At 45.3% G+C, this 27,512-nt stretch overlaps 1 protein-coding gene across 14 annotated transcripts in view; it reads left to right on the forward strand.

Moving 5' to 3' along the window:
• Nucleotides 1–20,276: 20,276 nt before the first annotated feature.
• The window catches only part of MSI2 (musashi RNA binding protein 2), a 400,997-nt gene continuing 393,761 nt past the window's right edge, over nucleotides 20,277–27,512 (forward strand). For 6 of the 14 annotated variants that reach the window (XM_070478492.1, XM_070478495.1, XM_070478494.1 and 3 more), the window contains exons 1-5: nucleotides 20,278–20,374; nucleotides 20,670–20,710; nucleotides 21,036–21,117; nucleotides 21,826–21,910; nucleotides 25,665–25,706. In XM_070478492.1, coding sequence (XP_070334593.1) covers nucleotides 20,313–20,374; nucleotides 20,670–20,710; nucleotides 21,036–21,117; nucleotides 21,826–21,910; nucleotides 25,665–25,706 — 312 coding nt within the window. In that variant the 5' untranslated portion in view covers nucleotides 20,278–20,312. Of the gene's footprint in view, nucleotides 20,375–20,669; nucleotides 20,711–21,035; nucleotides 21,118–21,825; nucleotides 21,911–25,664; nucleotides 25,707–27,512 lie in introns of all 14 variants that reach the window. The other 8 variants (XM_070478500.1, XM_070478493.1, XM_070478499.1 and 5 more) reach the window with 4 other exon arrangements.

Below are 27,512 nucleotides of genomic sequence, written 5' to 3' on the forward strand. Positions count from 1 at the left end.
CACCAGGGAATTCCCCTGTTTCATTTTTTTTTAAGATTCCACATTTAGATGATATCACATGATGGGGCTTCCCAATTGGTGCTAGTGGTTAAAAGAATCCACCTGCCAATGAAGGAGATGCAAGAGATGTGGATTGGGAAGATCCCCTGGAATAGGAAATGCCATTCCACTCCAGTAATTTTGCCTGGAAAATTCCACAGGCAGAGAAGCCTGGCAGGAGCCAGGCTCCACAATTTGTGGAGCCACAAAGAGTCAGACACGACCAAGCAACTGAGCGTGCACACACACACACACACACACACACACACACACACAAAACCTGACTTCCTTCACTTATATGATAATCTCTAGGTCCATCCATGTTGTGGCAAGTGACAATATTTCTTTCTTTTTTGTGGCTGGATAATATTCCCTTGTATAAATGCCACAACTTTATCCATTCATCCAGAACTTATTTTTAATCATCTCTAACTGAAACTCTACACCCATTAAACAGTAACTCCTGTTCCCACCTCCCCCGAGACCCTAGCAATTACCGTTTTGCTTTTTCTATGAACTGACTATTCTAAGCATCTCCCAGAAATGGAATCATATAGTATTTGTCCTTTTGTGTCTGGCTTACTTCATTTAGTATAATGTTTTCAAGGTTCATCTACATTGTAGCATGGATTGCTTCTTCATTCCTCATTATAAGTGAACAGTTTTCTATTGCATGTATGGACCACATTTAGTTTATCCATTCCACCCAGCATGTGAATGGACACTGGGTTGCTGCCATCTTTCGGCTATTGTAAATGTTGCTATGAACACGAGTGTAGTCAACATTAATTTCAAAATCAGTTTGTCCAAGTCCAAATACAAAAGTCTTTTGACTGCTTTTATAACTACTCTCTTTCCCCCCATACACATACTTCCCAATGGTCACTTATTATTTTGTTCAAATCACAGCATACTCTAGACACTTTTTTGGACTCACCTTTCACCACGGCCCTGCACCTGCGGGCGTGCCTGCATAGGACGCTCTCCTTTCTTCTAGTGAAACTGTCTCCCATCTTCCACTCGGAACACCATGTTTCCTTTGCTCTCTGCCCAGGACTCCAGCCATTGGCTTCAGGGATTGGTTCCTGGAATTCGGGGTAGTAAATTGTGCTTCCTGCGCTTACCTGCAGGTCCTACCCTGCCCTAGTCTCAGGGAGCTTCTAGAGGTGTCCAAACGTGCCCTGGCCTCCCTGACTCGGGAGGACCCTCCTTGCCCTTCACCACTTGCAGTGGCTCCTCTGGGAAGCCTTTAGACTCTCCCTTGCCTGTAACTTTGGGGCTTCTGGCTTCCTGCCCCCGACACTTAGCTCCTTGGCCCCATTTAGGAGCCATCTTTGCACTACAGGCTGTTCCCAGCTTGGGCTCATGTCCCAGGCCTCTCGTGTCTCCATCATCCACTGCATGTTTTTCACATAGTAGGTGCTGGTTTGAATTGAACTGCATGAAGATTACCTTCCTCTGCAAGCTCAGGCTCAAGTAAAGCAACCAGAGCCCCCCCACCCCAGCCTCAGGACTTCAAGGCATCATTGGTGACGTCATCCCACGGGGGGCCTGTGACGTCTGGGCAGCCTGCTTCCCCTGAAGGGCCAGCTCTGGGCGTCGATCCTGGTTGCCTCTAGGGTGCTCTGTGTCCCGGGTCTCCGGGCCCGAGTCGCCCCTTCCCCTGTCCAGCTCTGACGGTGCTGCCAGCGGGCTCTCATTTACCCCTGACTCACTGCGTGCTATGCTCTTTACCCTTCAGGGGGTAGTTCTCCTGAAAAGTTCTCTGCGGCCTGACTTTTTTGGGCACATGTGCTTGTATGCTTCATTGCATTTCATGCCCATCTTAATTGTTTTCCTTTATTTCTAAACATTGAAAATTCATTTATTCGATGAATGTTTACTGGATGAATGTCCGTTCTGCCTGGCACGTGAATGAACACAGCAAAGGTTTCTAATCTTGTGGATTTTACATCCTTATAGATTGGGCGAGAGAGCAGGCAATTAGCAAGGAAGCAAAATAACCCAGTTATTTCAGAGAGTGAGAAATGCCAAGAAAAGAGATAAAATGAGCTAGAAAATTATTTGGGGATAGGTGGAGAATAGTTTAGATTTTGGTATTTCTGCTTCCTCCCTCTTATATCCTGCTTCCACACTATTAGGAAGCCCGTCTACCACATGGAAAAACCCCACAGAGGGTAATTGAGCCCCTCAGCTGAGCTCCCAGTAGGAAATTTAAGGCAATGAACTAGAAAGCAGTGGGTGGGGAGGCAACTTAAGAGAGGTTGCTCAGAAAAGGTATTTTCAGGGAGATGGTATTTGAACTAAGACTTGAAAAGTAATAAGGAGCTATCCATATAGTAGGGGGAGAAGGAAGAGCACATGCAAAAGGCCCGAGGAGGGAAATTCATTCATTTCATCTGAGAGGTGGTAGGAGACAGGGGCATGAGATAGGTTGGAAAAGCAAGCCAAGATCAGATTAGGTAAGGCTTTTTAGGCTACACCAAAGGGGTGGAGCTTCCCCGGTGGCTTGGTGGTAAAGAATCTGCCTGCAACGCAAGAGACCTGGATTCGATCCCTGGGTCAGGAAGATCCCCTGGAGAAGGAAATGGCAACCCACTCCAATGTTCTTGCCTGAAGAATCCCCAGGGACAGAGGAGCCTGGCAGGCTACAGTCCACGGGGTCATAAAGAGTTGGACACGACTGAATGTCAAAGTGCAAAGGGGTTGAGAACCAGTGAGAAGTACAAGTGAGGGATCTGATTTGTAAAGACCTCTCTGGCTACAGTGAGGGAACCACGTACTGGGAAGGCCCGTGGGGCAAGTCAGAGGAAGGACTAGTCTATGAGTTGGATTCTCTTTGCAAAAAATTAACCTATGAAGGATGGCAACATACAGTAGATATGCAGGGTGTGAGACAGATGGGGTGACTCAAGTCTACAGAAGTCAAGTGCCTTGAGCGATTAAGGATTCGAGAGGAACTCACAAATGCTCAAGGAGACTGTGGGGATGAATAGCAAACGCCATTTACTTTAATTCCCCTTATTTTTGCCTCAGTCACCAGTTTGGTAAGAGGAGAATTTTAACCATCTGCAAGTAATCCAAATGCCTGACTAACCTGCTTGCCACCCACCCCCACAAAAAGGAAGCCAGCTCCGGAGCTTGTACGCCTGCACTCGCCACAATCATTTCTCTGTAACACAGCTCTTGTCATTGTACATTATACATGAATAACTAATCAACCAAACACAAACCCACTGATGAAAAAAAACATGCCTTGGATCGAGAATGTGAGCGGGGTAAAAAAAAAAAGAGTGCTATTAATTTCCCCGGTCAATAACAAAAGGGAAGCAAACATGAGGGATATCTGGTCAGGAATCGCGTTTCTGAGCACTTCTGGGAAAAGAAACTTCCCAAGAGACAAGGAGAAGAGGAAGGCGTGCATGGGCTGACCATCTTCGGAGCACACCAAGACCATTTTTTTTTCCTTCTGGCACAATTAGCATAAGAAACATCATCCCAGGCCAAACAACTGGCCACTCAAACTCCCATCTGTTGATCTCACCAAGTCGAGCAATTCATACAGTAACCAACCAGTATTGAAGTGAGCTCCAATGCTTTTTGAACTATGAGGACGCATAGCATCATGCTGTTGTTTAGCCGTTAGTAGGTGTCCAATAAACACACCCTTCCTCAAACTCTGTGAATGAAGTCTGTCTCTGCCTGCATCATTGACCACTAAGGGGGAATTCCTCATCTCCACATCTAGGGCGTGGTCTGGAGCCTTCCTCCCCCACCTCCTGGACTTTTTGACAGCATCTGACACGGTTGAGCCCCTTTGATTGTTTTTTCTGACTTTGAGCTGGCCTGGTTCTAATCTTTCCTCACTAATGGTCTCTCTTTCCTGATTGCCAGGGATCCCTTTTCCTCCTTTCACACTTGCACATATGCCACAGACTCTGTTTCTCTCCGATCCCTCTTCCCCTATAAGAAATGAATTGCATCTCATATCAAATCCATGCATGTATCTTTCATCATCAGTCACATTCTGTGCAAAGTACCTGTTTATGGGCCCGCCTGCCCAACTAGACTTCAAGCTCCTCTTGATGCCGTGGGGCCTAGCACAGAACTGGCAGTTGGTAGACGCTCTAGACACACCAGCCTAACTGGCCAGACTAGCCTTCAGACTACCCTTGCAGGTAGATTGGGTGCTGTATTGTCCCCAGTATACTGAGAGGGCACCCCCCCGCCTGCCTCCACCAAATCTCAGGGAGGCTATATAGACATTCAAAACAGATTTCTGTGCTAGCCACTAGCTGCTGCATCTTCAGGGCAATCATCGTGCTGACACTGCCAATCATAAAAGGACTGTCAAGTTAATCCTGATGCTGTCTAAACACCAGCATCCAATCCTTTTCATGCTCTTCCAAACAGGCTTGAATTTGCCAGTGCCTCTTTTAAAATATAGCCTGCAGGACTGAGCATAAAACTGCATGTGGCCTGAACCGTCAGCATGCTCTGGGATCATTGCTTCCCTCCTCACACTCTGCCGTTCTATTAATAGAGTTGAAGATTGCATTAGGGTTCTCAACAGCCTCCTTACACTGTAGGATTGCATCAGGCTTGTGATCAGCTAACCCCCCGGGGTCTTCCTCATGAACGCCTTCTGTCTAGCCAGGCCTCCCCATCAGCCACGCGGGCAATTGATTTTTGGAATGTTCATGATTATCTATGACCCAGACGAGAAGATGCCGAACCAGGTCTTGCCTTCCTTTCTCTAGTGGGACCTGCTGAGTGGGCACTAGGCCTTGGGGGCCAGTTCAGAACCCAGAGGCGTGTCCAGCCACCGTGGAGGGAACGTCTGGCATCCTTAAAAGCGAGAGGATGGAGGTGAAATTCATTTTCAGGTTCGCTTCAGATAATTCTTAGGTCCATCCCTCCTCTCAGATTATGGTGCGTCTTCATCTTGCTCTAATTCTGGGGCTTTATACACAGAGCCTCTCGTCCCTCCCACCCATGGACCCAGCCACACTTTTATTTCTTATGTCCTCCCAAAGCAATGTTATTTTTAGCATGAGTGTCTTACTCAGCAGTTTGCCCTGCAGTCTGTCCTCTATTGTCCTCACATCTATTATTTTTTCTTTCCTCTGCCTCTGTATGTGTGTCAGTATCATGTTTGGCTGCACAGACCAGCTGATTTCCACCTGCTCCAATGCCCCCCTTCAGCGATAACAGGGCAACCCCCTCTCCTTCCCCTTCGTTCATTAGTTTTTCAGCCACTTGGAGTTAGCTAAGTGGTAATTGTAGAAATTGCGGAGTGGGCTACAGAGGTGAGTCTTGGTTTCATCTTCAGGAAACATCTAGAGTTGTGGGACTTGGGTCTCCGAGTCTGAGAGCGGGGCCTTGAACCCTGCCATCTGGGCGCAGAGCGGGCGAGCTTCTCTTCCCTCCGCCGGCACGGGGAACCGGGAGGCAGAGGTGCGGGCAGGCGCTCCCGGCATCCACCAGAAGAGGGGGTCAGACCCACGGTCCTCCAGAGTTTCTCCCATAGAAGTAGATTTTGTCGGGGGGCCTCCTGAAGACTCAAAGAGCAGAGGAGATGACTCCAGCCACTCTCGTTACCGCTGCTTTGGCCACGTCCAGTACTGTGTGATGATAAAAAGCAAAAACTTTTGAAGAAGCGGACCCAAAGTTGGTCCAGACTAACGGGTGAGTTTGCGGGCCTGAGCCTTCCACTTGCTGCTGGTAAACTGGCGAGCTGATGGGGCCACGGAGCTCGGTGGTGGAGATGACGTTGAGAACGTCTGAAGTTCTGCAGAGCATGTGAGTCGGCGTGGGTGGTCCTGCATATTTCCAGCTGTGACGTTCAGATATTTGTTTGGCGAAGCAGCTCTTGGAGCAGGTGGGGCATGTTCCCAAGTGGGGACACAGGTGGAAGGGAAGGTGATGCTGGCATGGTCTCACCCACTTCCAGGTGGAGTTAAAAGTCGTAGCTGTTTTCTTGGCCCCCCACCCCACCCCCCACCCCCCGACCCGGTGCCTTTCATCAAGACTAAGTTGGTAAATGATTTAAAGAAGAAGAAGAAGAAATGGAAGATTAAACCCAAGAGGCTGGAGAAAATGGTTTCCAGGTAGAGAGCACTGCTACTGCATGAACATCGCGGAGTGTTCACGGAGCCCACTGCCCAGCCACCCGCCCAGGCAGTGCTGGGCGGCGGCCAGACTAGGAGGCAAAGGGCCAAGTCACTGCCAAGCAGTGAAGACATTTAATAAAATATTTACCTACATGTATAAGAATAATGACGACAGAATGACAAACTGCAAGCAGTTCAGCAGCTTTAAGGTATGTGGGAGAGCAGCCCTGGGATATTTCTAATGAGAACGGTGGCTTTCTGTTTAATTCCTGATGCTTCTCCCTTGTGCCTACCATACTACACTAAATAAGAGAGCCGTGGTTGGGGAGGGGGCGCGCCAGGGTGTCATCTGCAGGATGTCCTCACCCAGAGGGACTGGAGCCAGCCTCACACCCAGCCCCAGGCTACAGTCCACTTCCTGCAACTTCTGAAGAATTTAGAGTTCCAACCCCCAGTCCGCATGGTAGCTGCAAGGATACTTCGCTGTGGTCACTCAATACATGATATTGATTTATTAGCGGTGCAAACTGTTCTCATTCAGCTAGGTGTGCAGGGAGCGTTCAGCCTGGTTAACCTGATAATTCTGAGTTGGAGATGAGGAAAGAGGAAGGCAGAGGGAACAAAAGAGAACAAAGGGGCTTCCCTGGTGGCCCAGGGCATAAGATTCTGTGCTGCCAATGCAGGGGGCATGGGTTTGATCCCTGATCGGGGAAATGAGATCCAAGATCCCACATTCTGTGCAGTTTGGCCAAAAGATAAAAAATAATAATAATAATAAAATAAATGAATGTTAAAAGACAAAAATTTTTACATTTAAAAAATAAAAAAAATTTTAAAGAAAATTTTAAAAATTAAAAAAAAAGAGAGCAACCACAACACCAGGTGTCTAGCTGTGTCCAATGTGGAGATGGAAAAGGAAACAAGGAAAATTTTTGACTAAACACATTCCCCTGCCTCCATTAGGGAGCGTTTTTTGCATATCCCTTCCCAGTTTGGAAAAAAAATAATGAAACAAAACTAATTTTCTCCATCTATTAAATAAAGGGAACTTTTATGCCTCTAAATGTATCAAACAAATAAACAAATATAGTTAGGACTAAATAAATTACAGATAAAGGTATTTGTGTTAGATCAGTAAAGAATGTTTGAAAAATATAACTTTACTTTCTCTCAGTCTCACACGTTCTGCCTTTTTTTCAGGCTCCTCCAGATACCATATACCTCCAGCACGACAGTTGGAAGGAAACTATCTTGGCTTTCCCACATTACGCTCAACTGCGTCTGAATCTTTTGCAACCCCATGGACTGTCGCCAGCGAGGCTCCTCTGTCTGTGGGTTTCCTGGGCAAGAATACTGGAGCGGGATGCCATTTCCTTCTCGAGGAGATCTTCCCCACCCAGGGATCGAACCCATGTCTCTTTTGTCTCCTGCACTGCAGGCGGATTCTTAATCACTGAGTCACCTGGGAAGCCCTTCTCATATTATACATTTCTAGAAGAAAGACTGATTTAGGATCTGACGCACATGCTTATTTTTTATTTCCTGGAAGAAAACAAACTAGCCCTGAATCTGAGCATGCTCAAAAGTCACAACACTTGAGAAAAGAAGCTATTTATTTATTTAAGGGAGCTACAAAGAGCCCATTACTTGCAGACAAGTAATTTATGCTTGGTGGAATTTTCATAAATAAAAATTCACTTTACTAAATATTTTCTGGTTAAAAGTATGGTTTGCTTTTTTGGGGCAGAGTCTGCCATGTCTGTTCTTAAGAGTAAGACTAGTGAAGCTACAGGAGACAGATAAAGTGAACAAACTCTTTAATCAGAGAGGCGCTTGGCCTGCCAGTGAAATGCAATACCAGAAAGTAAACAAAGAGCCTTTTGCGGAAAAAGAGTGAGTTTAAATGGATCTTGCTTTTCCAATTTGAAAACATGCTCATGGTTGTTAGTAACTGAGTCAAGACATTTAAATCATACCTATACTTTTATATCTTGACAGTGACCTTTTACAAGTGTGCAGTGGGGATAAGCAGATGAGCAAAGCGATGCTCCAGAAAGAGCATTGTAGGTAATTGAACATGAAATGTGTTGCAATCTGATAACATTAATAATATGCAATCCCTTCTTTATATCTAGTACACAGTTCATTTGGCCAGAGTCTAACTAAAGCACTCTGTAAACGTTAGCGCAGGAATCTTGCGGCAAACCTGTGAGGTAAGCAGCTCTATTTTCATGCATTTTTAAGTATCTCTGTGAAGTGAAGTGAAAGTCGCTCAGTCGTGTTCAACTGTTTGTGACCCCATGGACTACAGAGTCCATGGAATTCTCCAGGCCAGAATACTGGAGTGGATAGCCTTTCCCTTCTCCAGGGGATCTTCCCAACCCAAGGATTGAACCCAGGTCTCCCACACTGCAGGTGGATTCTTCACCAGATGAGCCACAAGGAAAACCCAAGAATACTGGAGTGGGTAAGCCTATCTCTTCTCCAAGGGATATCTTCCCGACCAGGAATTGAACTGGGGTCTCCTGCATTGCAGGCGGATTATTCACCAACTGAGCTACCAGGGAAACCCAAGAATCTCTGTATTAGTCATTTATTCTGCGTAACAAACTAGTCCAAAGCTTAGTAGTTTCAAACAAGTATTGGATGTCTCTGAGGGGCAGGAATTGGGTGTGGCTTAGCTGGAAAGTTCTGGCTCCAGATTTCTAGGGAAGTTACTGTTGAGTGTGAGCTGGGGCAGATGTCATCTGAAGGCTGGGGTGGGGCTGGCAGATGTTGCTTTAAGGCTGTCTCACAATCCTGGCAGGCTAGTTCAGGTTGCTGACAGGAAACTACAAGTCTCCATGTGGGCCTGCTATCAGGCTCTTAGAGCATCTTGATGGCATGAAAGCTGGCTTTCCCTAGAGTGACCTGAGAGATGGAGCCAGGTGGAAGCCAGGTGCCTTTTCTGATCCAGCCTTGGAATTCATCCACCATCATTTCCTCCACATTCTATTCACCAGAACCCAGTGACTAAGTACAGCCCATGCTGGGGGGGGGGGGCCAGGGGTGGGGGTGGAAAGATTAGGCTAAGCCTCTTGTGGGAGGACCAAGATACTTTTAAACCATCATGACTCGCAGTTTACAGATGGGGTGAGACTGAGGGTGGCTTTTCCGCTCCAGATCACCTGGCTACTAGAAGAACCTCCACGCAAGGCAGCAGACTGCTTTGTTCCCCTTCTGCTGTGCCATCCACACACAAAACCAACCAGAAGAACCCACATTCCTGAAATCCCTGCACACAAATCCCGAATCTGCCTTTTTAAACCAGCCAAGTTCTTGCAAAAGCAGCAGGCGGCTTTATGTTTGGAAGCAGATGAAATGGACACAAGATTGGAAGGTAGGAGTCAGCTTTCTTCTTAATCAGCTCAGTGACCTTGAGGGAAAAAAAAAAAAAAAAAACCACCACACTTCTCTCAGGGCTGGGTTTCCTCCTTTGTCAAACAAGACTGGGCTAGCTGAGCGGTTTCCAAACTTAGCGGGCCACCAAAGTCTTCTGGGTAATAAAAGGCTCTCCGGCCTCATATTAAACCTACCAGGTCACAATCTCCAGGGATCTGTAAAATGAAAAAGCTCCCCAGGAGTCCCATGGATGGCTGTGCAGACAACTAGGAACTGTTCGGCTAGATCACTGCTCATGTTTCCAGTTCTAACTTTACTTAGCTCCTCCCTTCTGACTGGATGTGCCCAGGTAAATCATCAGTTCCGGATCCGCACAATTATCAGGGACGTTTTTAAAAAAAAGAAAAAGGAGGTGTCTGGGGCTCCCCTCAGACAAAATAGATCAGACATCCTGGGGTGGGGCCCAGGGATTATTATGGTCTGGTTGTTTCATCAGTGTGTTTTCAAATAGGCATGTTCAACCCTGGTGGCACATTAGAATCACTTGAGAAGTTTTATAAAAGATCATTGCGCACACTGTCCTCCAGAAAAATTAAATCAGAATCTTGTGGGTGGAACCAAGTATTTTAGTATTTTAACCAAGTATTTTATGAAGCTCTGCAGTGATTATAGTGAATAGCTACACCGACCACTATTTGCCTCATTTGAGATAATTCTAATGCTGCCTCACCCATAGAGTATTGTTCAGAAAAGAAAAATGATTCCAAAATTCCAGATGCCACACACAGTATTCTTTTTATTTTCCACTTATTTTTATTAGTTGGAGGCTAATTACAATATTGTAGTGGTTTTTGCTATACATTGACATGGATCAGCCATGGATTTACATGTGTTCCCCATCCTGATCATCCCTCCCACTTCCCTCCCCATCCCATCCTTCTGGGTCTTCCCAGTGCATCAGCCCTGAGCACTTGTCTCATGCATCCAACCTGGGCTGGCGATCTGTTTCACACTTGATAATATACATGTTTCAGTGCTATTCTCTCAGATCATCCAACCCTCGCCTTCTCCCGCAGAGTCCAAAAGTCTGTTCTATACATCTGTATCTCTTTTTCTGTCCTGCATATAGGGTTATCGTTACCATCTTTTAAAATTCTATATATATGCGTTAGTGTACTGTATTGGTATTTATCTTTCTGGCTTACTTCACTCTGTATAATGGGCTCCAGTTTCATCCATCTCATTAGAACTGATTCAAATGTATTCTTTTTAATGGCTGAGTAATATTCCATTGTGTATATGTACCATAGCTTTCTTATCCATTTGTCTGCTGATGGGCCTTTCTTATCCATTCGTCTGCTGATGGGCGCTAGATGCCACAGTATTCTAAGAAAAAATGAATCTGGAATGGAAGATACGAAAAGTTAAATGGAAGTGAGTTTCCATTTCTGGCAATATGGCAGACTAAATAACTTCAAAATCCTCCCACTATAAATACTGGTTTATAAATAAAAACCATGTATAAAAATTGGTCAAGATGCAGTAAACACCCATTCAAATGAGCTCATGGGACAAAAGAAAAAGTCTCTAATGCCAGAAGAGGGAGATGACAGCAAGGAGGAGGTGAGCAAAGAGGAAGACGTGGAGCTGGTTTCAGGCAGGTGTGCTTGGCCTTGAAAGGCTGAAATGGAAAGGAGCATCAGAATGGAAAGGAGACTGCAGTTTGGATTTGTTAAACTGGGGGGATGGAATCGAGATCCCCAGATAAATCTGGAACCCTCAAAGGGATGAATCACTATAGAAATAATTCACTGGAAGAAAATCTCCCTAGTGGCACAGGGAGACAAGAAAATTTGTCTTGGCATAAGTTAAAAGTGGAGAGGAGTCTTTGCTGAGAATTTGGGACTACAGCCCAGTGTTCTGGGCTGTAATTTACCCAGAAACTGGAACTGAAATTTACCTCTCCTGTATGGTCCCGGAACCCCAAAGGTGAAAAATAAAGATAAAAATACTGACCCAACACCAATCTATAAAACATACATGGATACAATCCACCATAACCAAGATGTAGTAGACATGAGTTCCAAGAACCTCAAACAACAGAACTATCAGACAGACTATAAAATATGTAAGTTTAAAATTATCAAAGACATAAAGAACATTTGGAACCATGAGAAAATAACATAACTATTAAAAAAAAAAAAGGTAGATTTGAAAGATGACTAAACAGAACTTTTGGAAATGACACATCGAGTCACTGAAATGAAAAGCTCAATGGATGAGTTACACAGCAGATTCAGTTCAGTTCAGTCGCTCAGTCGTGTCTGACTCTTTAAGACCCCATGAATCGCAGCACGCCAGGCCTCCCTGTCCATTACCAACTCCCGGAATTGACTCAAACTCACGTCCATCAAGTCAGATTAGACATAGCTACAGAAAAAATAGCAAATGGATCTGGAGAAAACATTCAAACAGCAGTACAAAGAGTCAAAGTGACAGAAGGTCTGAGAGAAGAGTTCAGGGCATGTTGCACAGAGGGGCATCTCAGGTAGCTCAGTGGTAAAGAATCTGCCTGCCAATGCAGGAGACACCAGAGACTTGGGTTGGATCCTTGGATCAGGAAGATCCCCTGGAGGAGGAACTGGCAACCCACTCCGGTTTTCTTGTTTGGAAAATTCCATGGACAGAGGAGCCTGGCGGGCTACAGTCCATGTGGTCGCAAAGAGTGGGTCACAACTAAGTGACTGAGCACAAACCCACATACTGCATGGAAAGAAAAAGCACTTTATACACCTAATATGAGCCCCAGAAGGACAGAACAGAGAGAGTGCAGGAGAGATAGGATTTACATAGACGGTGGCTGACAGTTTTACAGATCTGATCAAAAACATGCATCCTGAGATTTCTGGATATGCAGTGGATCTTGAACCATATAAATAAAAGAGATTCACACCTGAACACACCATGCTAAGAATGCAGGAAGCCAAAGACAAAGAGAAAACTCTTAAAACCAGAAAGAAAAAAGATTACCTACAAAGGAATGACATTTGGACTGACAGAAAATGTCTCAACAATAAATAAAAAACAAGAAGACATGACATATTAAAACAAAAAGTGCTAAAGGGTAAAATAACTTTCAATTTAGAATTCTACACCCAGAGAAATCATCATTCAAGGGTAAGAGTGAAATAAGAATTTTATACTAGCGGAGAAAGCATGTCACTCACATAATCTCCCCCCAAACCCAAAAAACTATTAAAGGATATGTTTCAAGGGAAAGAGCTGGTACCTAGAAAAAAGGGAGAAAACTGTACTGGAAACAAAGATGAACAAATATGGGCAAATATGGGCAAATCTAAACAATGTATAAAACTAAGATAACAGCAATGATTAAATTTAGGGGTGTAAAAACCATGTGGGTCTAAAATAAGAAGCAATTACATGTAAGAGGGAGAATGCAACTGAAGTTGAATAATTCTCTGCTTGGTTTTAGAGTTTTACGGAGGCTGTATTAAGTGTACATGTTAAAAATCGTAAAGTAATCACTAAAGGAATAGAAATATCTTACAACTCCTAAACTAAAGAGGAAAAGGGAAAAAAAGAATTCTTCATCAGTTCAATAGAAGAAAAGTAGGGAAATAAACAAACAAACAAACCTAGAGAAAGCAAAATAAAAGGCGCAAAATTGAGACACCAGTTCCAAATGTCAGATATCAGTAGATCAACAGGCTGTCTTATACACTGCTGCTGCTGGTAAGTCACCTCAGTTGTGTCTGACTCTGTGCGACCCCATAGACGGCAGCCCACCAGGCTCCCCCATCCCTGGGATTCTCCAGGCAAGAACGCTGGAGTGGGTTGCCATTTCCTTCTCCAATGCGTGAAAGTGAAAAGTGAAAGTGAAGTCGCTCAGTCGTGTCTGACTCTTAGCAACTCCATGGACCGTCGCCTACCAGACTCCTCCATCCACGGGATTTTCCAGGCAAGAGTGCTGGAGTGGGGTGCCATTGCCTTCTTCTATACACTGCTAGGGGAGTACAAATTAGAAGAGCAGCTTTGGAAAACAATTTGGCATTATTTTGCATCAGACACCTCATGACCCAGTAGTGACTCCAAAGAGAAATTTTTGCCCACATACACTAGAAGACAAGACTGTTTATTAACCACTGCTTGTAAAAGCAAAAAACTGAAGGGCCTATCTATGACAAGAAAATGAACAAACTACTTGGTAGCATAGTCAGAAATGGAATATTATACAACTCTGAAAAGCACTGAACTACAACCAGATGCAACAATCTAGTTGAATATCAGTAAAACCATGTTGAGTAAAAAAGACAGCCCTAGGACATTTTCATAAATTTTAAACCAAGTATATGATAAAAATTTGATTAAAAAAGAATAATAAATACAAAATTGAGACTGGTAGTTTCTTTAGGTGAGCAAACAGGGGAGGAGCACATAAGCAGTTGCAAGTCACTGCTACTGTTTTAGTTCTCTAGTTGAATAGTAGGTTTATAGAAAAAGTTGGCTTAAAGCTCAACATTCAGAAAACTAAGATCATGGCATCTGGTCCCATCACTTCATGGGAAATAGACAGGGAAACAGTGGAAACAGTGGCTGACTTAATTTTTCTGGGCTCCAAAATCACTGCAGATGGTGATTGCAACCATGAAATTAAAAGATGCTTACTCCTTGGAAGGAAAGTTATGACCAACCTAGATAGCATATTAAAAAGTAGAGACATTACTTTTCCAACAAAGGTCCATCTAGTCAAGGTATGGTTTTTCCAGTGGTCATGTATGGATGTGGGAGTTGGGACTATAAAGAAAACTGAGCGCCGAAGAATTGAACTTTTTGAACTGTGGTGTTGGAGAACATTCTTGAGAGTCCCTTGGACTGCAAGGAGATTCAATCAGTCCATTCTAAAGGAAATCAGTCCTGAATATTCATTGGAAGGACTAATGCTGACGCTGAAACTCCAATACTTTGGCCACCTGATGCGAAGAGCTGACTCATTCGAAAAGACTCTGATGCTGGGAAAGACTGAAGGCAGGATAAGAAAGGGACGACAGCGGATGAGGTGGTTGGATGGCATCACCAACTCGATGGACATGAGTTTGAGTAAACTCCGGGAGCTGGTGATGGACAGGGAGGCCTGGTGTGCTGCAATTCATGGGGTTGCAAAGAGTTGGACACAACGGAGTGACTGAACTGAACTGAAGTGTTCATAATATCAAAAAATAAAATAAAATAAGGCCATTGATATACCTTTTGATGAAACTATATTCATGCCAGAGATTATAACTAATACAGTTTTGTGCCTCCACCGTTCATTAAAAATATCAGTAATTACATTAAATGTAAATGAACTATACTTACGAGTCAACCCAATAAATAAAGGAACAAGGTCCAACTGTATGCTGTTTATAGGAAACTTACCTAAGGAAAGGTTGAAAGCAAAAAGATGGAGAAAGTTATGCCAGACAAATGCTAACAGAAGTTAGAGTAATTCTATTTATTGCAGGCAGAGTAGACTTTAAAGCAAAAAGCACTAGGGTTAAAGATCATCTATGCATATATTAAACAATCTCTATGAAAACACAAAGCAAAATGAGAAATAAAATGTAAAAAATAGAAAAATGTAGTCATATTAGGAGATTTTCACAGCCCTTTTTGATGTACCTTATCAAATACTTTCAAAACACACAGAAAAATTTGAAGGATTTATAGTAGGCATTGGCAACTGTAGTCATATAAGGAGATTTTAATGTAATACTATAAAAAGTGATAGATATTATTAAGGCTACAGAAAATCTGGATAATATAAGTAACAAGCTTGGTTTAATAGATGCATATAGAATGCTAAATAACAAAGTATACACATTCTTTCTAAGACCACATGGAGTATTTATAAAAACTATTTACCAAAGCAAATCTTGACAAATAAAGAATCTCCTTTACAGACCACCTCTCTGAAGTCAAAGCAGATTTTTAAATAATTAAAAATCAAAACAAAAACTTGTGTTTAGAAATGTAAAAATGTATGTATATTGAGGCAAAGAAGAAATCATACTTGAAATGTAAACATTCTTTGCCTGGGATGGTAATAAAAATTCTATATATCTTGTGGAATGTAGTTTGAGTGGTACCTGGAGTGAAATCCATAGCCTTAAATGTCAAAAATAAAAAACCCAAAGGCTGAAAATTAATTACTTAAGCCACCAAGAATTTTTTTAAAGGCAACAAAATAAATCCAGAGAATAGAACAAAGAAAATATGATACATTAACAATACACAATTTTATTTTTATATATGGTATATATTCTTATATGTAAGAACATAATATATATATAATATTATATAAGAGTAAAAATTAATGAAACAAAAAATAGTATTAGCCAAATTAAAAGTTGATTCTCTGCAAACACTAGTAGAAAGTAGAAAGAATCACTAGATAAAAATAGGGAGATCTCAGACACATTGGATACAGAAAAGAGACACATACAATAATATGTGGAATGCAAAAAAAATGGAGAGTATGAATGGATGCAGCAGAGATGAGAATATATTAAGCGAAAACTATGAACATCATTTTGTTAATAAATCTGAAAACCTAGATGGTATGATTTCCCTGAAAAATATAATGAGTAACAATTGAGTCAGGAAGAATATAAAATCTATAAAGAGATCCACAGCCATCAAAGAAATGGAATCAGTAGTTAAAAATCAACCTAGGAAATGTTTCTCTGAGAGCCAGACATTTTACCAGCAAGTTCTACCAAACAGTCAAGGAACACATAATTCCAATTTTATACACACTGTTCACGAAAATGGAAAAAGAAGGAACACTTACCAGTTCATTTTATGAGGCCGGTATAACCAGAGAAAGGCAATATGAGAAGGGAAAACTGCAGCCTAATTGACTTACGGACAGATACAAAAGTTGCTACAACGAAATTAGAAGTTGTCCTTCCTTCATTCATTCTTTCATTTGTTCAACAAATGTTTGCTGAGTGTCAACCATGCATCAGTGGGCTCTGTGCTAATGATATTAATACTTGGAGAGCAGAAATATTTGCGAGCTTATGACTTAGTGGAGGAGATGAGCAATAAAGCAAATGATCACACACAGTATGGCACACAGAGGACATTTTGGCAGGATAACAGTGCATACTGAGGGGGATTTAGCCGGGTCAGAGGTCAAGGAATGCTTTCCAGACTTATTAGTGGAGTAAGAACCGATGTGGGAAGGGTGTTTAGGAGGCAACTTCAGGGCTCTAGTGGGAAATCTGAGATGCAGAAGCAGGAAAGATGAATTTGAGAGACATTGTGGAAGTAAATCCAACAGAGATTCGTGATGGATTGCACATGGGAGGGTGTCAACCTGGAAAGGAGCCAACCTTGTCTCTAAGATGCCTGGGGCTCTCTCTCTGTTCATCAGGTGAACTTTTAAAGAGGTTCACGTTTGGGGAAATGAGCATGCCTGTGTTTTTGGACGAGTTGAGTTTGGGGTATCTTTAGGAAGGCTAAATGTAAATGATAAATGGGAAATTAACCAGTCGGGAGTTGTGTGGGGAGATCAGGCTGGAGATTTTAATTTGACTGGCATCAGAAGGTAGGTGGTATATAACCCATCCTTCGGAAAATCTCAAATTAATAAGGGTGCTAGTTGAGGGAGAGAATGAACACCACTATTTAAAGGAAGGGCAGAGGAGGAGAAGTCAGGGCAAAGAGAGGAAGAAAGGCTGGAGAGGTAGGAAGCAAGTCAGGAGAATGCGGGCATCCACGATGCCGAGGGAAGAGTGAGTTACAAGAAGGTAGTGTCCAACAGCGTCCTGGGCTGTCTGAGGCTTTAAGAGGGTGGAAGACCAGTGTGCTCCTAGGATTCTCTTGACCCCGGGGCTATATAAGCTGGAATAAGGTGGAGGAGAAATGCATGATGATAATAAACTAAGAAAAGCAAGAGTGAAGTTTTTGGACATTGAGACTTTTCCTGGAACCCGTCTATGGTGTGGGATATGCAACTCCATTCATTTGCCTAAACTCAGACTTTTAGACCAAGAAGAATAAATGTTACTGCATGTGAAAGTAAATAAAACAATGTAGTATTAGAGATTTAAGATCTAATTTTCTCTTTATAATTGCATGGCTAGCTCCTCTCTGTTTAATTCAGTTCAGCTTGTGTAGGTCTACAACAGGGAACAAGGGCACTCCACTCTTGCCTTGTAAAGGACAGAATAAATATACATGAAGCAGAGCCAAAGGGCATGAGACTGATGGCCAGACCCCCTTAAAGGAATTGACAGGTGGGGGTAGGGTGTAACCTGGCAAGCTTTGTTCTTCTGGGCCCCTGATGTAAAATGAGGGGGTTGGATCAGGACAGGCCTTTCTAGCACCGATGACCTGTGGTTCTAAGGTAAAAAGCTGCCACAAAATCCCATGAGCTCTGTTGTCTGCATTTTGTTATTGAGAATGATCATAATAAGCAATTATCATAATAACAACTGGGTTTTCAACACATGGGACCCCAGATGATTTGGGAAGCAGCTTGGAATGAACTGGAAAATGCTTGGGCTTCTGGTTTAAAGTTTTAAAGTGCTTTCTAAAACTTGTATGAAGTAATGATTGATATGATTTTGGCCAACTGATGCAAAACCTGACTCATTTGAAAAGACCCTGATGCTGGGAAAGATTGAAGGCGGGAGAAGGGGACGACAGGATGAGATGGTTGGATGGCATCACCGACTCAATGGACATGAGTTTGAGTAAACTCTGGGAGTTGGTGATGGACAGGGAGGCCTGGCCGTGCTGGGGTCCATGGGATGGCAAAGAGTCCGAAACGACCGAGCGACTAAACTGAACTGAACTGAATCATTGATAATAAGCACAACCCATACAGGCGTGCAATGAAAAAGGGACTTTTACATGTGTTCATTTCAATCACTTCCCTCACCCTATCAAATTTGTAAAGGATAGAATTACCCCAATTGAGGAGACAGGGAGATTAAGGCTTTGGTTGATGTTGGGATTTTTCAAATAGACCGCTTTTCCAAGACCCACAGTGAACCTGGTACAGTTTTGGTGTTGAGTGTACCTCACTGTGTCCTAATCCCAGGAAAATGAACGGGAAAGTGTTAATTGGGAATCAATTCATGCTTAACATTAATTTGGTACTTGATGAACCACAACTTTATGTTGCCCCTCATGCCATATTAACTCAATTTATTGTAATAATTTAAAACAATAAGGATAATTATATCCTTATTGTTTTAAATACTCTATAAATTGAATCCAGCCTGAATTTGGCCAGCCTGAAATCAGCTGGAGAACCGTTCCATGTTTCTGGGAAGCTACAAAATCGGTTGTTAGGAGTTTTCAGTGCCGGCAAAGATCAACACCAGCATTTATTAAGCACCTACTGTGTGCCAGGACCTGTGCCACACCACACTGCTCCCAAAGCGGCGCGGGTGTGTTTGGAGACTTCTGCCACCGTCAGCCACATCCCCAGATGGTGGGGGGCTTGGGCTATTTAGGTCTCCTGCATTTTACTATCTCGGCATAGAAACAGAATAAAACAATTATATATACATATACATATATATATATATTATATATATATATAAAACACAAACGGGATGGAGAGGGGTTTTCTGAAATAACCACCCTTTCCGGCCCTCCCAGAGATGCTCTCAAAACTATTTCTTACTATACAAAAGATTTCGACTTAAACTCCAATCATTTGACCTTGACCCCTATAAACCTATTTTATTATATATTTTTAAGCGCCGTCTGATTAACGCGGAAACCCTTCCTTTGGCCTTTTCTCACCACTGGAATCGCGTCCGTTTCCTCAAAGTTCCAAAATAACCTTCCCCGGGCACGGATTCGTACCTCTGCCGGGGAAGGGCGGGGAGCCGCGCAAGACGTGCCGGTGTGGATCCAGAGCCAGACAGAACTTCCAGCGCGAAAGGAAAATAAAACTTGTGGCTGGGGTTTGTGCGGAGGGTGTCCGCACCGTCCTGAAAGCCCCCCGCCCCCCGTCCTGGGGGTCTCCGGGAGCGCCCGAGGAGCGCCAGGGTTTGGGTTTGATCCCGACGTCCTTGACCTAAATTTCTGCGCGGCGGCTGGAAAAAAGGGCGCAGAGGCGGGAGGGCGGCGGTTGCCATCCCCGGATCCGGGCGGCCGGGGACCGGGAACTTGGATGGAGAGGCCGAGCTGGAGGGGTGGGGGGCGTCTCGTCCCCGGCTCGAGCGAGCAGGCAGGCAGGCAGCGAGCTCCCCGCGCCTCCCCCTTTCCCGGCGCGCCCGCCCCCCGCAGCCCATGTGACCCCGGGGAAGTCGGGGTGCGGCCCCCCCCGCGGCCGGCCCGTCCGGAGGCGGGGCCCCCGCGGGCGCGGGGCGCGCGGGCCGCCCCCCGGGTCCAGGCGCTGGGGCCGGGGGAGCGCGCGCGGGCGGGAGGGCGGGGGCCGCGGGGGCCGTGACGTCAGCGGCATTGGTTACACGACGTTCTAGAACCCCGCCCCACGTGCGCGGGGGGCGGGGGGGGGCCGCGGGGGCGGGGCGGGGGGTGTGCGAGCCGCGGGCCCGAGCGGAGCCGAGCCCACGTGTGACGGCTCTCGGCGCGGCCCCGGCTCCGCCGCTCGCGGGGACTCGGAGAGCCGGGCGGGGGGAGGAGGCGGAGGGCGGAGGGAGCGGGAGGTCTCGGGCTCGGGGCCGGCCGCCGCTGCGCTCCGATCGCCGCGCGGCTCGGTGTCCGGGGGTGGGGGGGCGGGGGGGCGCAGCCATGGAGGCCAACGGGGGCCCGGGCGGCTCGGGCGGCGCCAACGACTCGCAGCACGACCCCGGGTAAGTTTCCAGCCGCTGCGCCCCGCGCCTCCCCGGCTCGCTCCCCTGGCCGCGGCGGGGCCGGCGGAGCGCGGCGCCCGGCCTCTCCGGCGCCCCCCCCACCCGGCCCGCCGGCGCCCCCCCCGGGGAGCCGCGCACCTCGGGGTGGCGTTCGGCCGGCGCCCGCTCCCCCAGCCCACCTCCCGGCTCCCGCTCGCGCGCTCCCCCCCCGCTCTCCCTTTAGCTTTTGTAAGTTACACGTCAAAATGGCCGATCTGACATCGGTGCTCACTTCTGTTATGTTTTCTCCCTCCAGTAAAATGTTTATCGGCGGACTCAGCTGGCAGACCTCACCAGGTAAGGGAGGGAGGGGGGCACGCCCGGGTCCCCCCCTTCTTGGCTTCTTTATTGCTCTTTGTTATCCCGGTGTAGGAACCCCCCCCCCGCCATTGGCTCCCCACTTCTCCTGTGCAAGGTTATTTTTTTAAATAGCAAATCCTTTCCGAGCCCTCTACGCGACCTCTGTTGCCGAATTTCCCCCGCGTGTGCAAAAAAACCCCTAGAATAACAACAGAAAACTACTTTTGGTTTTTGTCCTTGATCAGAATTTGCATTGCTTTTTTTTTTTTCCACACCTTCCCTCCCCCCCCCCCCCCCCATCTCTCTCTTTCTCTCTCTACAGATAGCCTTAGAGACTATTTTAGCAAATTTGGAGAAATTAGAGAATGTATGGTCATGAGAGATCCCACTACGAAACGCTCCAGGTAAACCATCCCCTTCTGGATTTTGTCTTTATTTCAGAACAAAGTTTAAGTGTTATTTTTGGAGGTGTCTTCGGAAGTAGCTAAGCGGATTTAGAACGGGGCTCAGGCATGTGGCTGGTTTCGAACGTCGCTCCATCCTCCCCCCCCCTTCCCATTAACCCCAAAGGTTATTGTTAATTGGTGCTGAACTCTGGATACCGGGATGTCCACATCTGCGCTTTAAGTCATTTTCCCCTTCACTCCTTTTTCTCCCGTTTCAAATGACATTCAGCTTCATTCACTTTCCACATAGTTTTTTTTTTTTTTTTTAACGTGTGGACTCGCGGCGCCCCGAACTCTTAAGCCCCCCTCTTAGAAAGCTGGTTGTGTCTCCTCTGAGTGTCGGGGCTTGTTTGGAATAAACAAAGCGTTAAAGAAAGGGAAGGAGCGGGGGGAGGAGAGAAGAACTGAAGTGGCCGAGGAGTGGGGACACCGGCGTCCCCCAAGTTACCTCCGCGCGCCCCGCCCCCGCCCCACCGCCCCCGTCAGCCTTGATGTGTTTCCGTGCGGGGCCCGGGGGGGCTGAGGGCTTGGGGGGTGGGGAGGACGGGGGAGCGGGGGATGTGGGGGGCCCTTGGCTCTGCGTTTTGCACCGAGGGCTCCCTCCTGGCCGCTCCCGATGGTGCCACATTCTCCTGTTTGTGTCTCCCCCTCTTTGTCTCATTTCAGAGGCTTCGGTTTCGTCACGTTCGCAGACCCGGCGAGTGTAGATAAAGTGTTAGGCCAGCCGCACCACGAGTTAGACTCCAAGACGGTAGGTTCTGCCTCTCCGTGTGGTCGCGCGCCCCCTTTCCAGGACTGCCCGGGCCTTGACAGTCCCGTTTAAAGAGACAGCGCCCTCTCTTGCCTCTGCTCAGAGCGGGGCGCGCTGCCGCAGAGCTCCTGTGGGTTCTCAAGTTTGCCGCCGCCGCCGGGTTTGGGGCTTTCTTTTCAGGGTCTGCCCCACCGCGGCCCCCCCGGTGCTGCCGGGCCTCGGCTTGGGGGAGGGGTCGGCTTGGCGAGAGGCGACCTTCCGGGCCAACAGGACCCTGAAAAGAAACTCCAGCACCGGGCCGAGGCAACTTTCCTTTGTCAGCCGAGCCCTGCCCGCGTTTCCCCAGTGTGGCCGTGCGAATCGGCTTATAGAAAGCACAGGCCCGGTCTGAGGGCCGCCCGGGGGGCGGGGGCGCTAATCACTGTGCAGGCAACAGGTTCCCCCCGGGCAGCTGGGATTCGGAATGCGGTTTGAGCAGGGAAGGAGACCTCCCAGAGCTAAGCTGGGCGTCCAGTGGGTGACTCCAGATGGTGTGAAATCTAAGTCTGATAAGGGATAAGGCCTTGGGTATCAGTGTTAGGTTTTGTTTTTTCCCCTTTGCCTTTCTCAGATCCTTTGAGTTGTAGGTGGTTTTATATGAGAACGTTTTCAGGTCCAGTCTTGAGGGGGTATGGGTCTCTAAGGTCAGAAGAGGAAGGGAAGAAAGTATCAGTGTATGAGAATAGATTTCGTGGGGAGAGGAGAGGAGTTCCTAGCGTTTTACTGTGGCTCCCTGCCTTCCCTGTGTGTCTGCTAGAATTTCCCCAAGGTCTTTGTACTGCTGCCCAAGGCAGGGTCCCCGAGGTGACACTGGGGTGCGGTGCTGGCCTGCTGGGGACTCACCTCTCCGTAGTGGGCCACTGAGTCGGGGCAGGGAATCAGGTCCTAGGCCCAGCTGTCCGAGCAGAGCTTGGGCACGCTGTTCCCTGTCTGTAGGCCTCAGTTTCCTCTTCTGTAACATAAAAGAGTAGAACAAGTGATCGTTTCATGTCCATCTTGACTTTTAACACTGAATGGAGGAGAAGGAAAGAAAAGCCTGGCCACCTTTGGTGTCCCTGAATTGATTTTGCAAATTCACCCTGTTTCTCTGATCAGAGGCTGGAGGCCTTACCTCCTACCGCCTCCTCCCTCAAGAAAAGACCCCCCACACTCCCAAGTTGCTTTATTAACTGAGCTAGACTTGTCCTAGCTTGTGGCCCAGGCCTTTTGCACTTTGAGATCATTTAGTTTCAGGGATAGTCGTTTGCAGGGTGAAAACGGACCTATGAAGGATTTTTTGTCTCCTTGACTTCTCGGCTAGACATTTCACAAAGCTAATAAAATTAAAGAGGAGAGAGATTTCAGGGTAAATTTGAGAATAATTTATCCACCCCTCTGCCCACCCTGCGGGGGAGAAATAGCATTTGATTTCTATGGTGGCTGGTGGGTCGTCTCCTTCCGTATCAGATGCAGAGCCTGCGGTTTTGCCTCAATAATTGTTTGTAGATGTGTTTTGGTCACTGTTATTTAGTATAACCTAGCTTTTGACTTTGTTTCAACGTTCAGTGCAGGAGGCAGACGCGGTTGGTTTATTGACATGGAAACGAGGATCTTGTTTACCGTTACCTTAAAAGCTTTGTTTAGGTAACGGCCATTCACATCCAAAATAGTACCCTAGTTTTTTCCTAGAGGATTTGTAGCTACAGTAAGTAGAGCTGTACCTAACTAACTAATGTTTTCATTTTTGGTAGTTTTCTTTTTTGTTCGTTTTTTAAAAAATAGCTGACAGGGATGTACAAAAGGTTGGGATTTGCCATTTTTCTCTTGACTTGTCCTCTCCATTTGAGGTTTCAGAGTGTACGCTTGACCCATGGAAGAACTTTCACTGTGGTATAACACGCTGTTACCAACACCCGCTACCAGAATTCTGAATTGGCTTTGAGTTTTGTAATTTTAGATACATATATTTTTTAAGCGCTCTGCTTTCTTTACTTCTCCCTACCTTCCTCCAGCTCCTGGCCTTTTCCTCTTGACATATTCCTCACCTTTTACCCCACAAACATGGTGCTTATTGCAATTGTGTGGTGATCAACTTAAAAAAACTCAACAACTTTGGGGGAGTGTTTATGAAAAGACATATCTGTCTTATGTTTGGTCAACAGCATGGAAAATCCACACCTGTTGTATTTCTCCTGTCGACAGCTCCTAGTCACTGCTGAATATACCTGTAGCTGTGGTAATGTTAATCTCCATGAAAGGGTAGTTTCCTAGAGCAGAGATTTTTTTTTTAGTCTGTTTTAGTTTTTGCAAAGTAATCTCTCATTTCTCAGGTGATGTTTAAAGGTGGAAAACATGCTGCAGACTTTTATGAGGTCTTTAAACTACCTTAATAAAAGTGGTAAATCTTTATGTCTTACCGCCTACGTCCTAGGGGATGTTAAGTCTGGGAACAGAATCGGCTCTGCTGTGACTTTCCCCCACTCTGCTTTTTCCCAAAGCATTACTCTCCCCTCTGCCCCCGTGGCAGAACTGAAAACAAGGTTGAGATTTACATTTTAAAAGGGGAAAATTTTAATATGAAAGCCAAAGCGGATAAATAACTAACTTGTAGCTGTATTCTTGCCACGCTCTGGGTTAAATTCTTCCCAAAGATTTGTGACATTTAGAAATCTAATGAAAACTAACAGTGGGAATATTTTTTCATTCCTTCCTTCTCCATATTTTCTCTCCAACAACTTTCCCCCCTCAAATCAGCCTGTCAGGCTCAAAAGCTTCTGTGGAAATTGTTTGGGGTTTTAAAGCCAGTCCCTGATTGAGACCTGCAGATGTCTGATGTGGAGTACAGTTTTTTCTCCATTCAGATTGGGGTTGGAGTAGGAAGAATATGCTAATTGTTATACTAGATTCTGACTGCTTTTTTTCAGTAGTTTTTTTTTCTTTTACTTTCTCTCTATAATGGCCTTACTTTTGTAATATGGGTTTAGGTTGCTGATAGATCTTTACCCCTTTGATTTTTAAAAGCCAGGTGCATTTAGCTCCTACGTTTTCTTTTATTTTAATTTTTTATTATTATTTTAAGAACCAACTCAGGCTCCATAGTTTTTTGACACCTGCTTTCTTTTGAGGTATAACTACAGAAGGAACTGTCCTTCTGATTCATCGTAGGTAATTTTACTTTGCAAAAGATAAATGAACTAATTCAAGCAGAGCATCCTGTTGGGTGTCGACGGAGGGGTTTTTTGATGTTGTTAATTTAAAAAATTTTGGAATCCTCTTCTCCACCTGTATTGTTTAGTTATCAATAAGGAGAAGAACTGCCATCCAATTACTTATCGCTAAGAGGACCTTCCATGTAATTTTCATGTTTTGATTTTTCTCAGTGATGACATTGCCATCTTTTCTCCTAGCCATGCATCACAAATTAGATGCAGGTACCATTTAATGTTCATTGTCCTTGCCTAAATAAGAACACACGCTATCTGGCTTGTTAAAGCATTGCATGTTGAAATACACAGGGGGGCATTTTAGAAAGGCTTGCCGTGTTTATTACATTTTGGGAAGGACTGTTAAAGTTTACATCAAACTTGAAGGAAACTTTTGAGTTGTTTGAGAAGTGCCTGAAAGTTGGGTTCAAAGCCTGAGAAATGAGTGATTAATACTTAGGTGATTAATCGTAATCGTTTTTCTCCCCTCAAAGTCCTGCAGCTGACTCCTGTTTTTCCATTTTTTCCCCCAGATTGACCCCAAAGTTGCATTTCCTCGTCGAGCGCAACCCAAGGTAAGTAGGAGAAGCAGTAATAGGATTTTAGCACTCAGAGGTGGTTGCCACGGATTTCAGATTTCAAACAGAGCAGTGGCAGTGATGTGTTGAAGACTGGTGCACCCCGTTTCTTCAGGGTATCAGCGTGTGGCAGTGAGGGGGGCCAGGCCAGGCGCTGTGGGAGATAACTGTGTGTCTGCTAGTAAGCCATTCCCAGGTGGGTCTGAGCATCCATCTGGGGGCAGGGACCAGCCTGTGCTTTTGTGGGAGGACATAGCACTGTCTGTTGCAATATTTATGCAAGCGTTCTATTTATTTTTTAAGTATTGCTGAGATCCCATCAGGAAAAGTTGACCATTTCCTGGTGACTCTTTTGGAGGGTACTCTTTGGAGGTCTAACGACTTGGAGTTTAAGGAGAGGAGTAGAATTTAAGTAAACAGCTTGTCCTGGCTTTGTAGACCCCAGATGCCCTCAGTCCGACCGAGGAAGCGGTGGATGTGTTGGTTTCAGGCAGCCTGGGGCAGTCTGGGCACACCTGAAGCTAGTATTGTGCTGCTGTTTTGTGCACGTGCTGGTACCTGGGGGGAGAAGAGCTGGGGACGTTGTCCCCTTGGCAGAAGTGGTCCTGCAGGGCTTGCTGAAAGGCTTGAGATAGGCCTTCACTGTTTCCCAAGTGTGTAGTTAACGTAATTTTCCCTGAGCTTGCCAGGTGTGGTCATGAGAACACAGCTGCATAAAGCCCAAGGTGAGATTTAAAGAGCTTACGGCTTCCACGCTAAATTTGCACTTTCTAAATTATACTTTTCTCTTCCCTGGGTAATCCCGGAAGAAATACTTTTTCTACGTCTTGTGGCCTTGGCACTTTTTTAAGGGGAAGGGGAAAAGGTGAAGTGTCTGCGTAGGTCATAAAAGGTATAATACTGTGGTTTTAGCCAGTTCAGTTTGTTTCTTTAAGCATGGTCTCCCAGAAGTGGGACCTTTTAGTTGTGCAAGGGGAGGAATGGTTTTGCACATTAATGAAGAAATAGTTGGCTCTTGGGGATGGTATTTTGAGAATTTCAGGTTGGAGCCTGCCATGCGATTCCTTCCTTCCTTCTCTCCTCTCCCTCTCTTTCTTCCACGTGATTCTTTTTTTTTCTTCCCTTCCTTTTTCTCTTTAGAAGGAAACACAAATCTCTAAACAAAAGTAGTGAAATATTTTATTGAGACATTTTTTTCCCCCTGATGCTTAAGCAAATAATAGGAATTAATGAATCAAAGGAGATAGATTATTTCTATACTGAGCACAAACTTTTGGGACTGTCTTCAATGTTTATTGCTTTCCAAACTCTGTGATCCTTGATGTTTCAGAAGGCTTCCTGGATTAGCAGGGTTTCCTGATTTGGAAGAATTGCTGTTTCTTCCATAAATGTGAATCTTCAAATTTCCAGGTTAGTTATTTGATCCCCCAGAACTCAGATCAGGTTACTCTAGCAGGCAACTGGAAAAATCCCTGACTTGGTCAAACCATGGGTTTCTCTTCTCCTTTGCAGCTCCTCCTTAACTCTCCCATTTTTTTAAAACCAGGAGGACAGTATTTTATTTGAATATATTCTGGTGAGTATTTCAGTGATGCTTTCAACTTAAAAACAAGACAGAATATTTCTCAAGCTTGTCAAAGTGTCCCCCGCCCTCGCCAAAGTCTGGGATGGTTTTGGTGAATTATCAGACTTTGGGATGTAAGCTAACTTTAAACCTGTTAGGGAAGACATCTTTCCATGGAATTCTAGGGATTTCATAATAATGCCTTACTTTTTATGATACACATTCTTCACAAAAAATTT

This window comes from Odocoileus virginianus, chromosome 17, assembly GCF_023699985.2.
Source record: "Odocoileus virginianus isolate 20LAN1187 ecotype Illinois chromosome 17, Ovbor_1.2, whole genome shotgun sequence".
NCBI classification, from domain to species: Eukaryota; Metazoa; Chordata; class Mammalia; order Artiodactyla; family Cervidae; genus Odocoileus; species Odocoileus virginianus.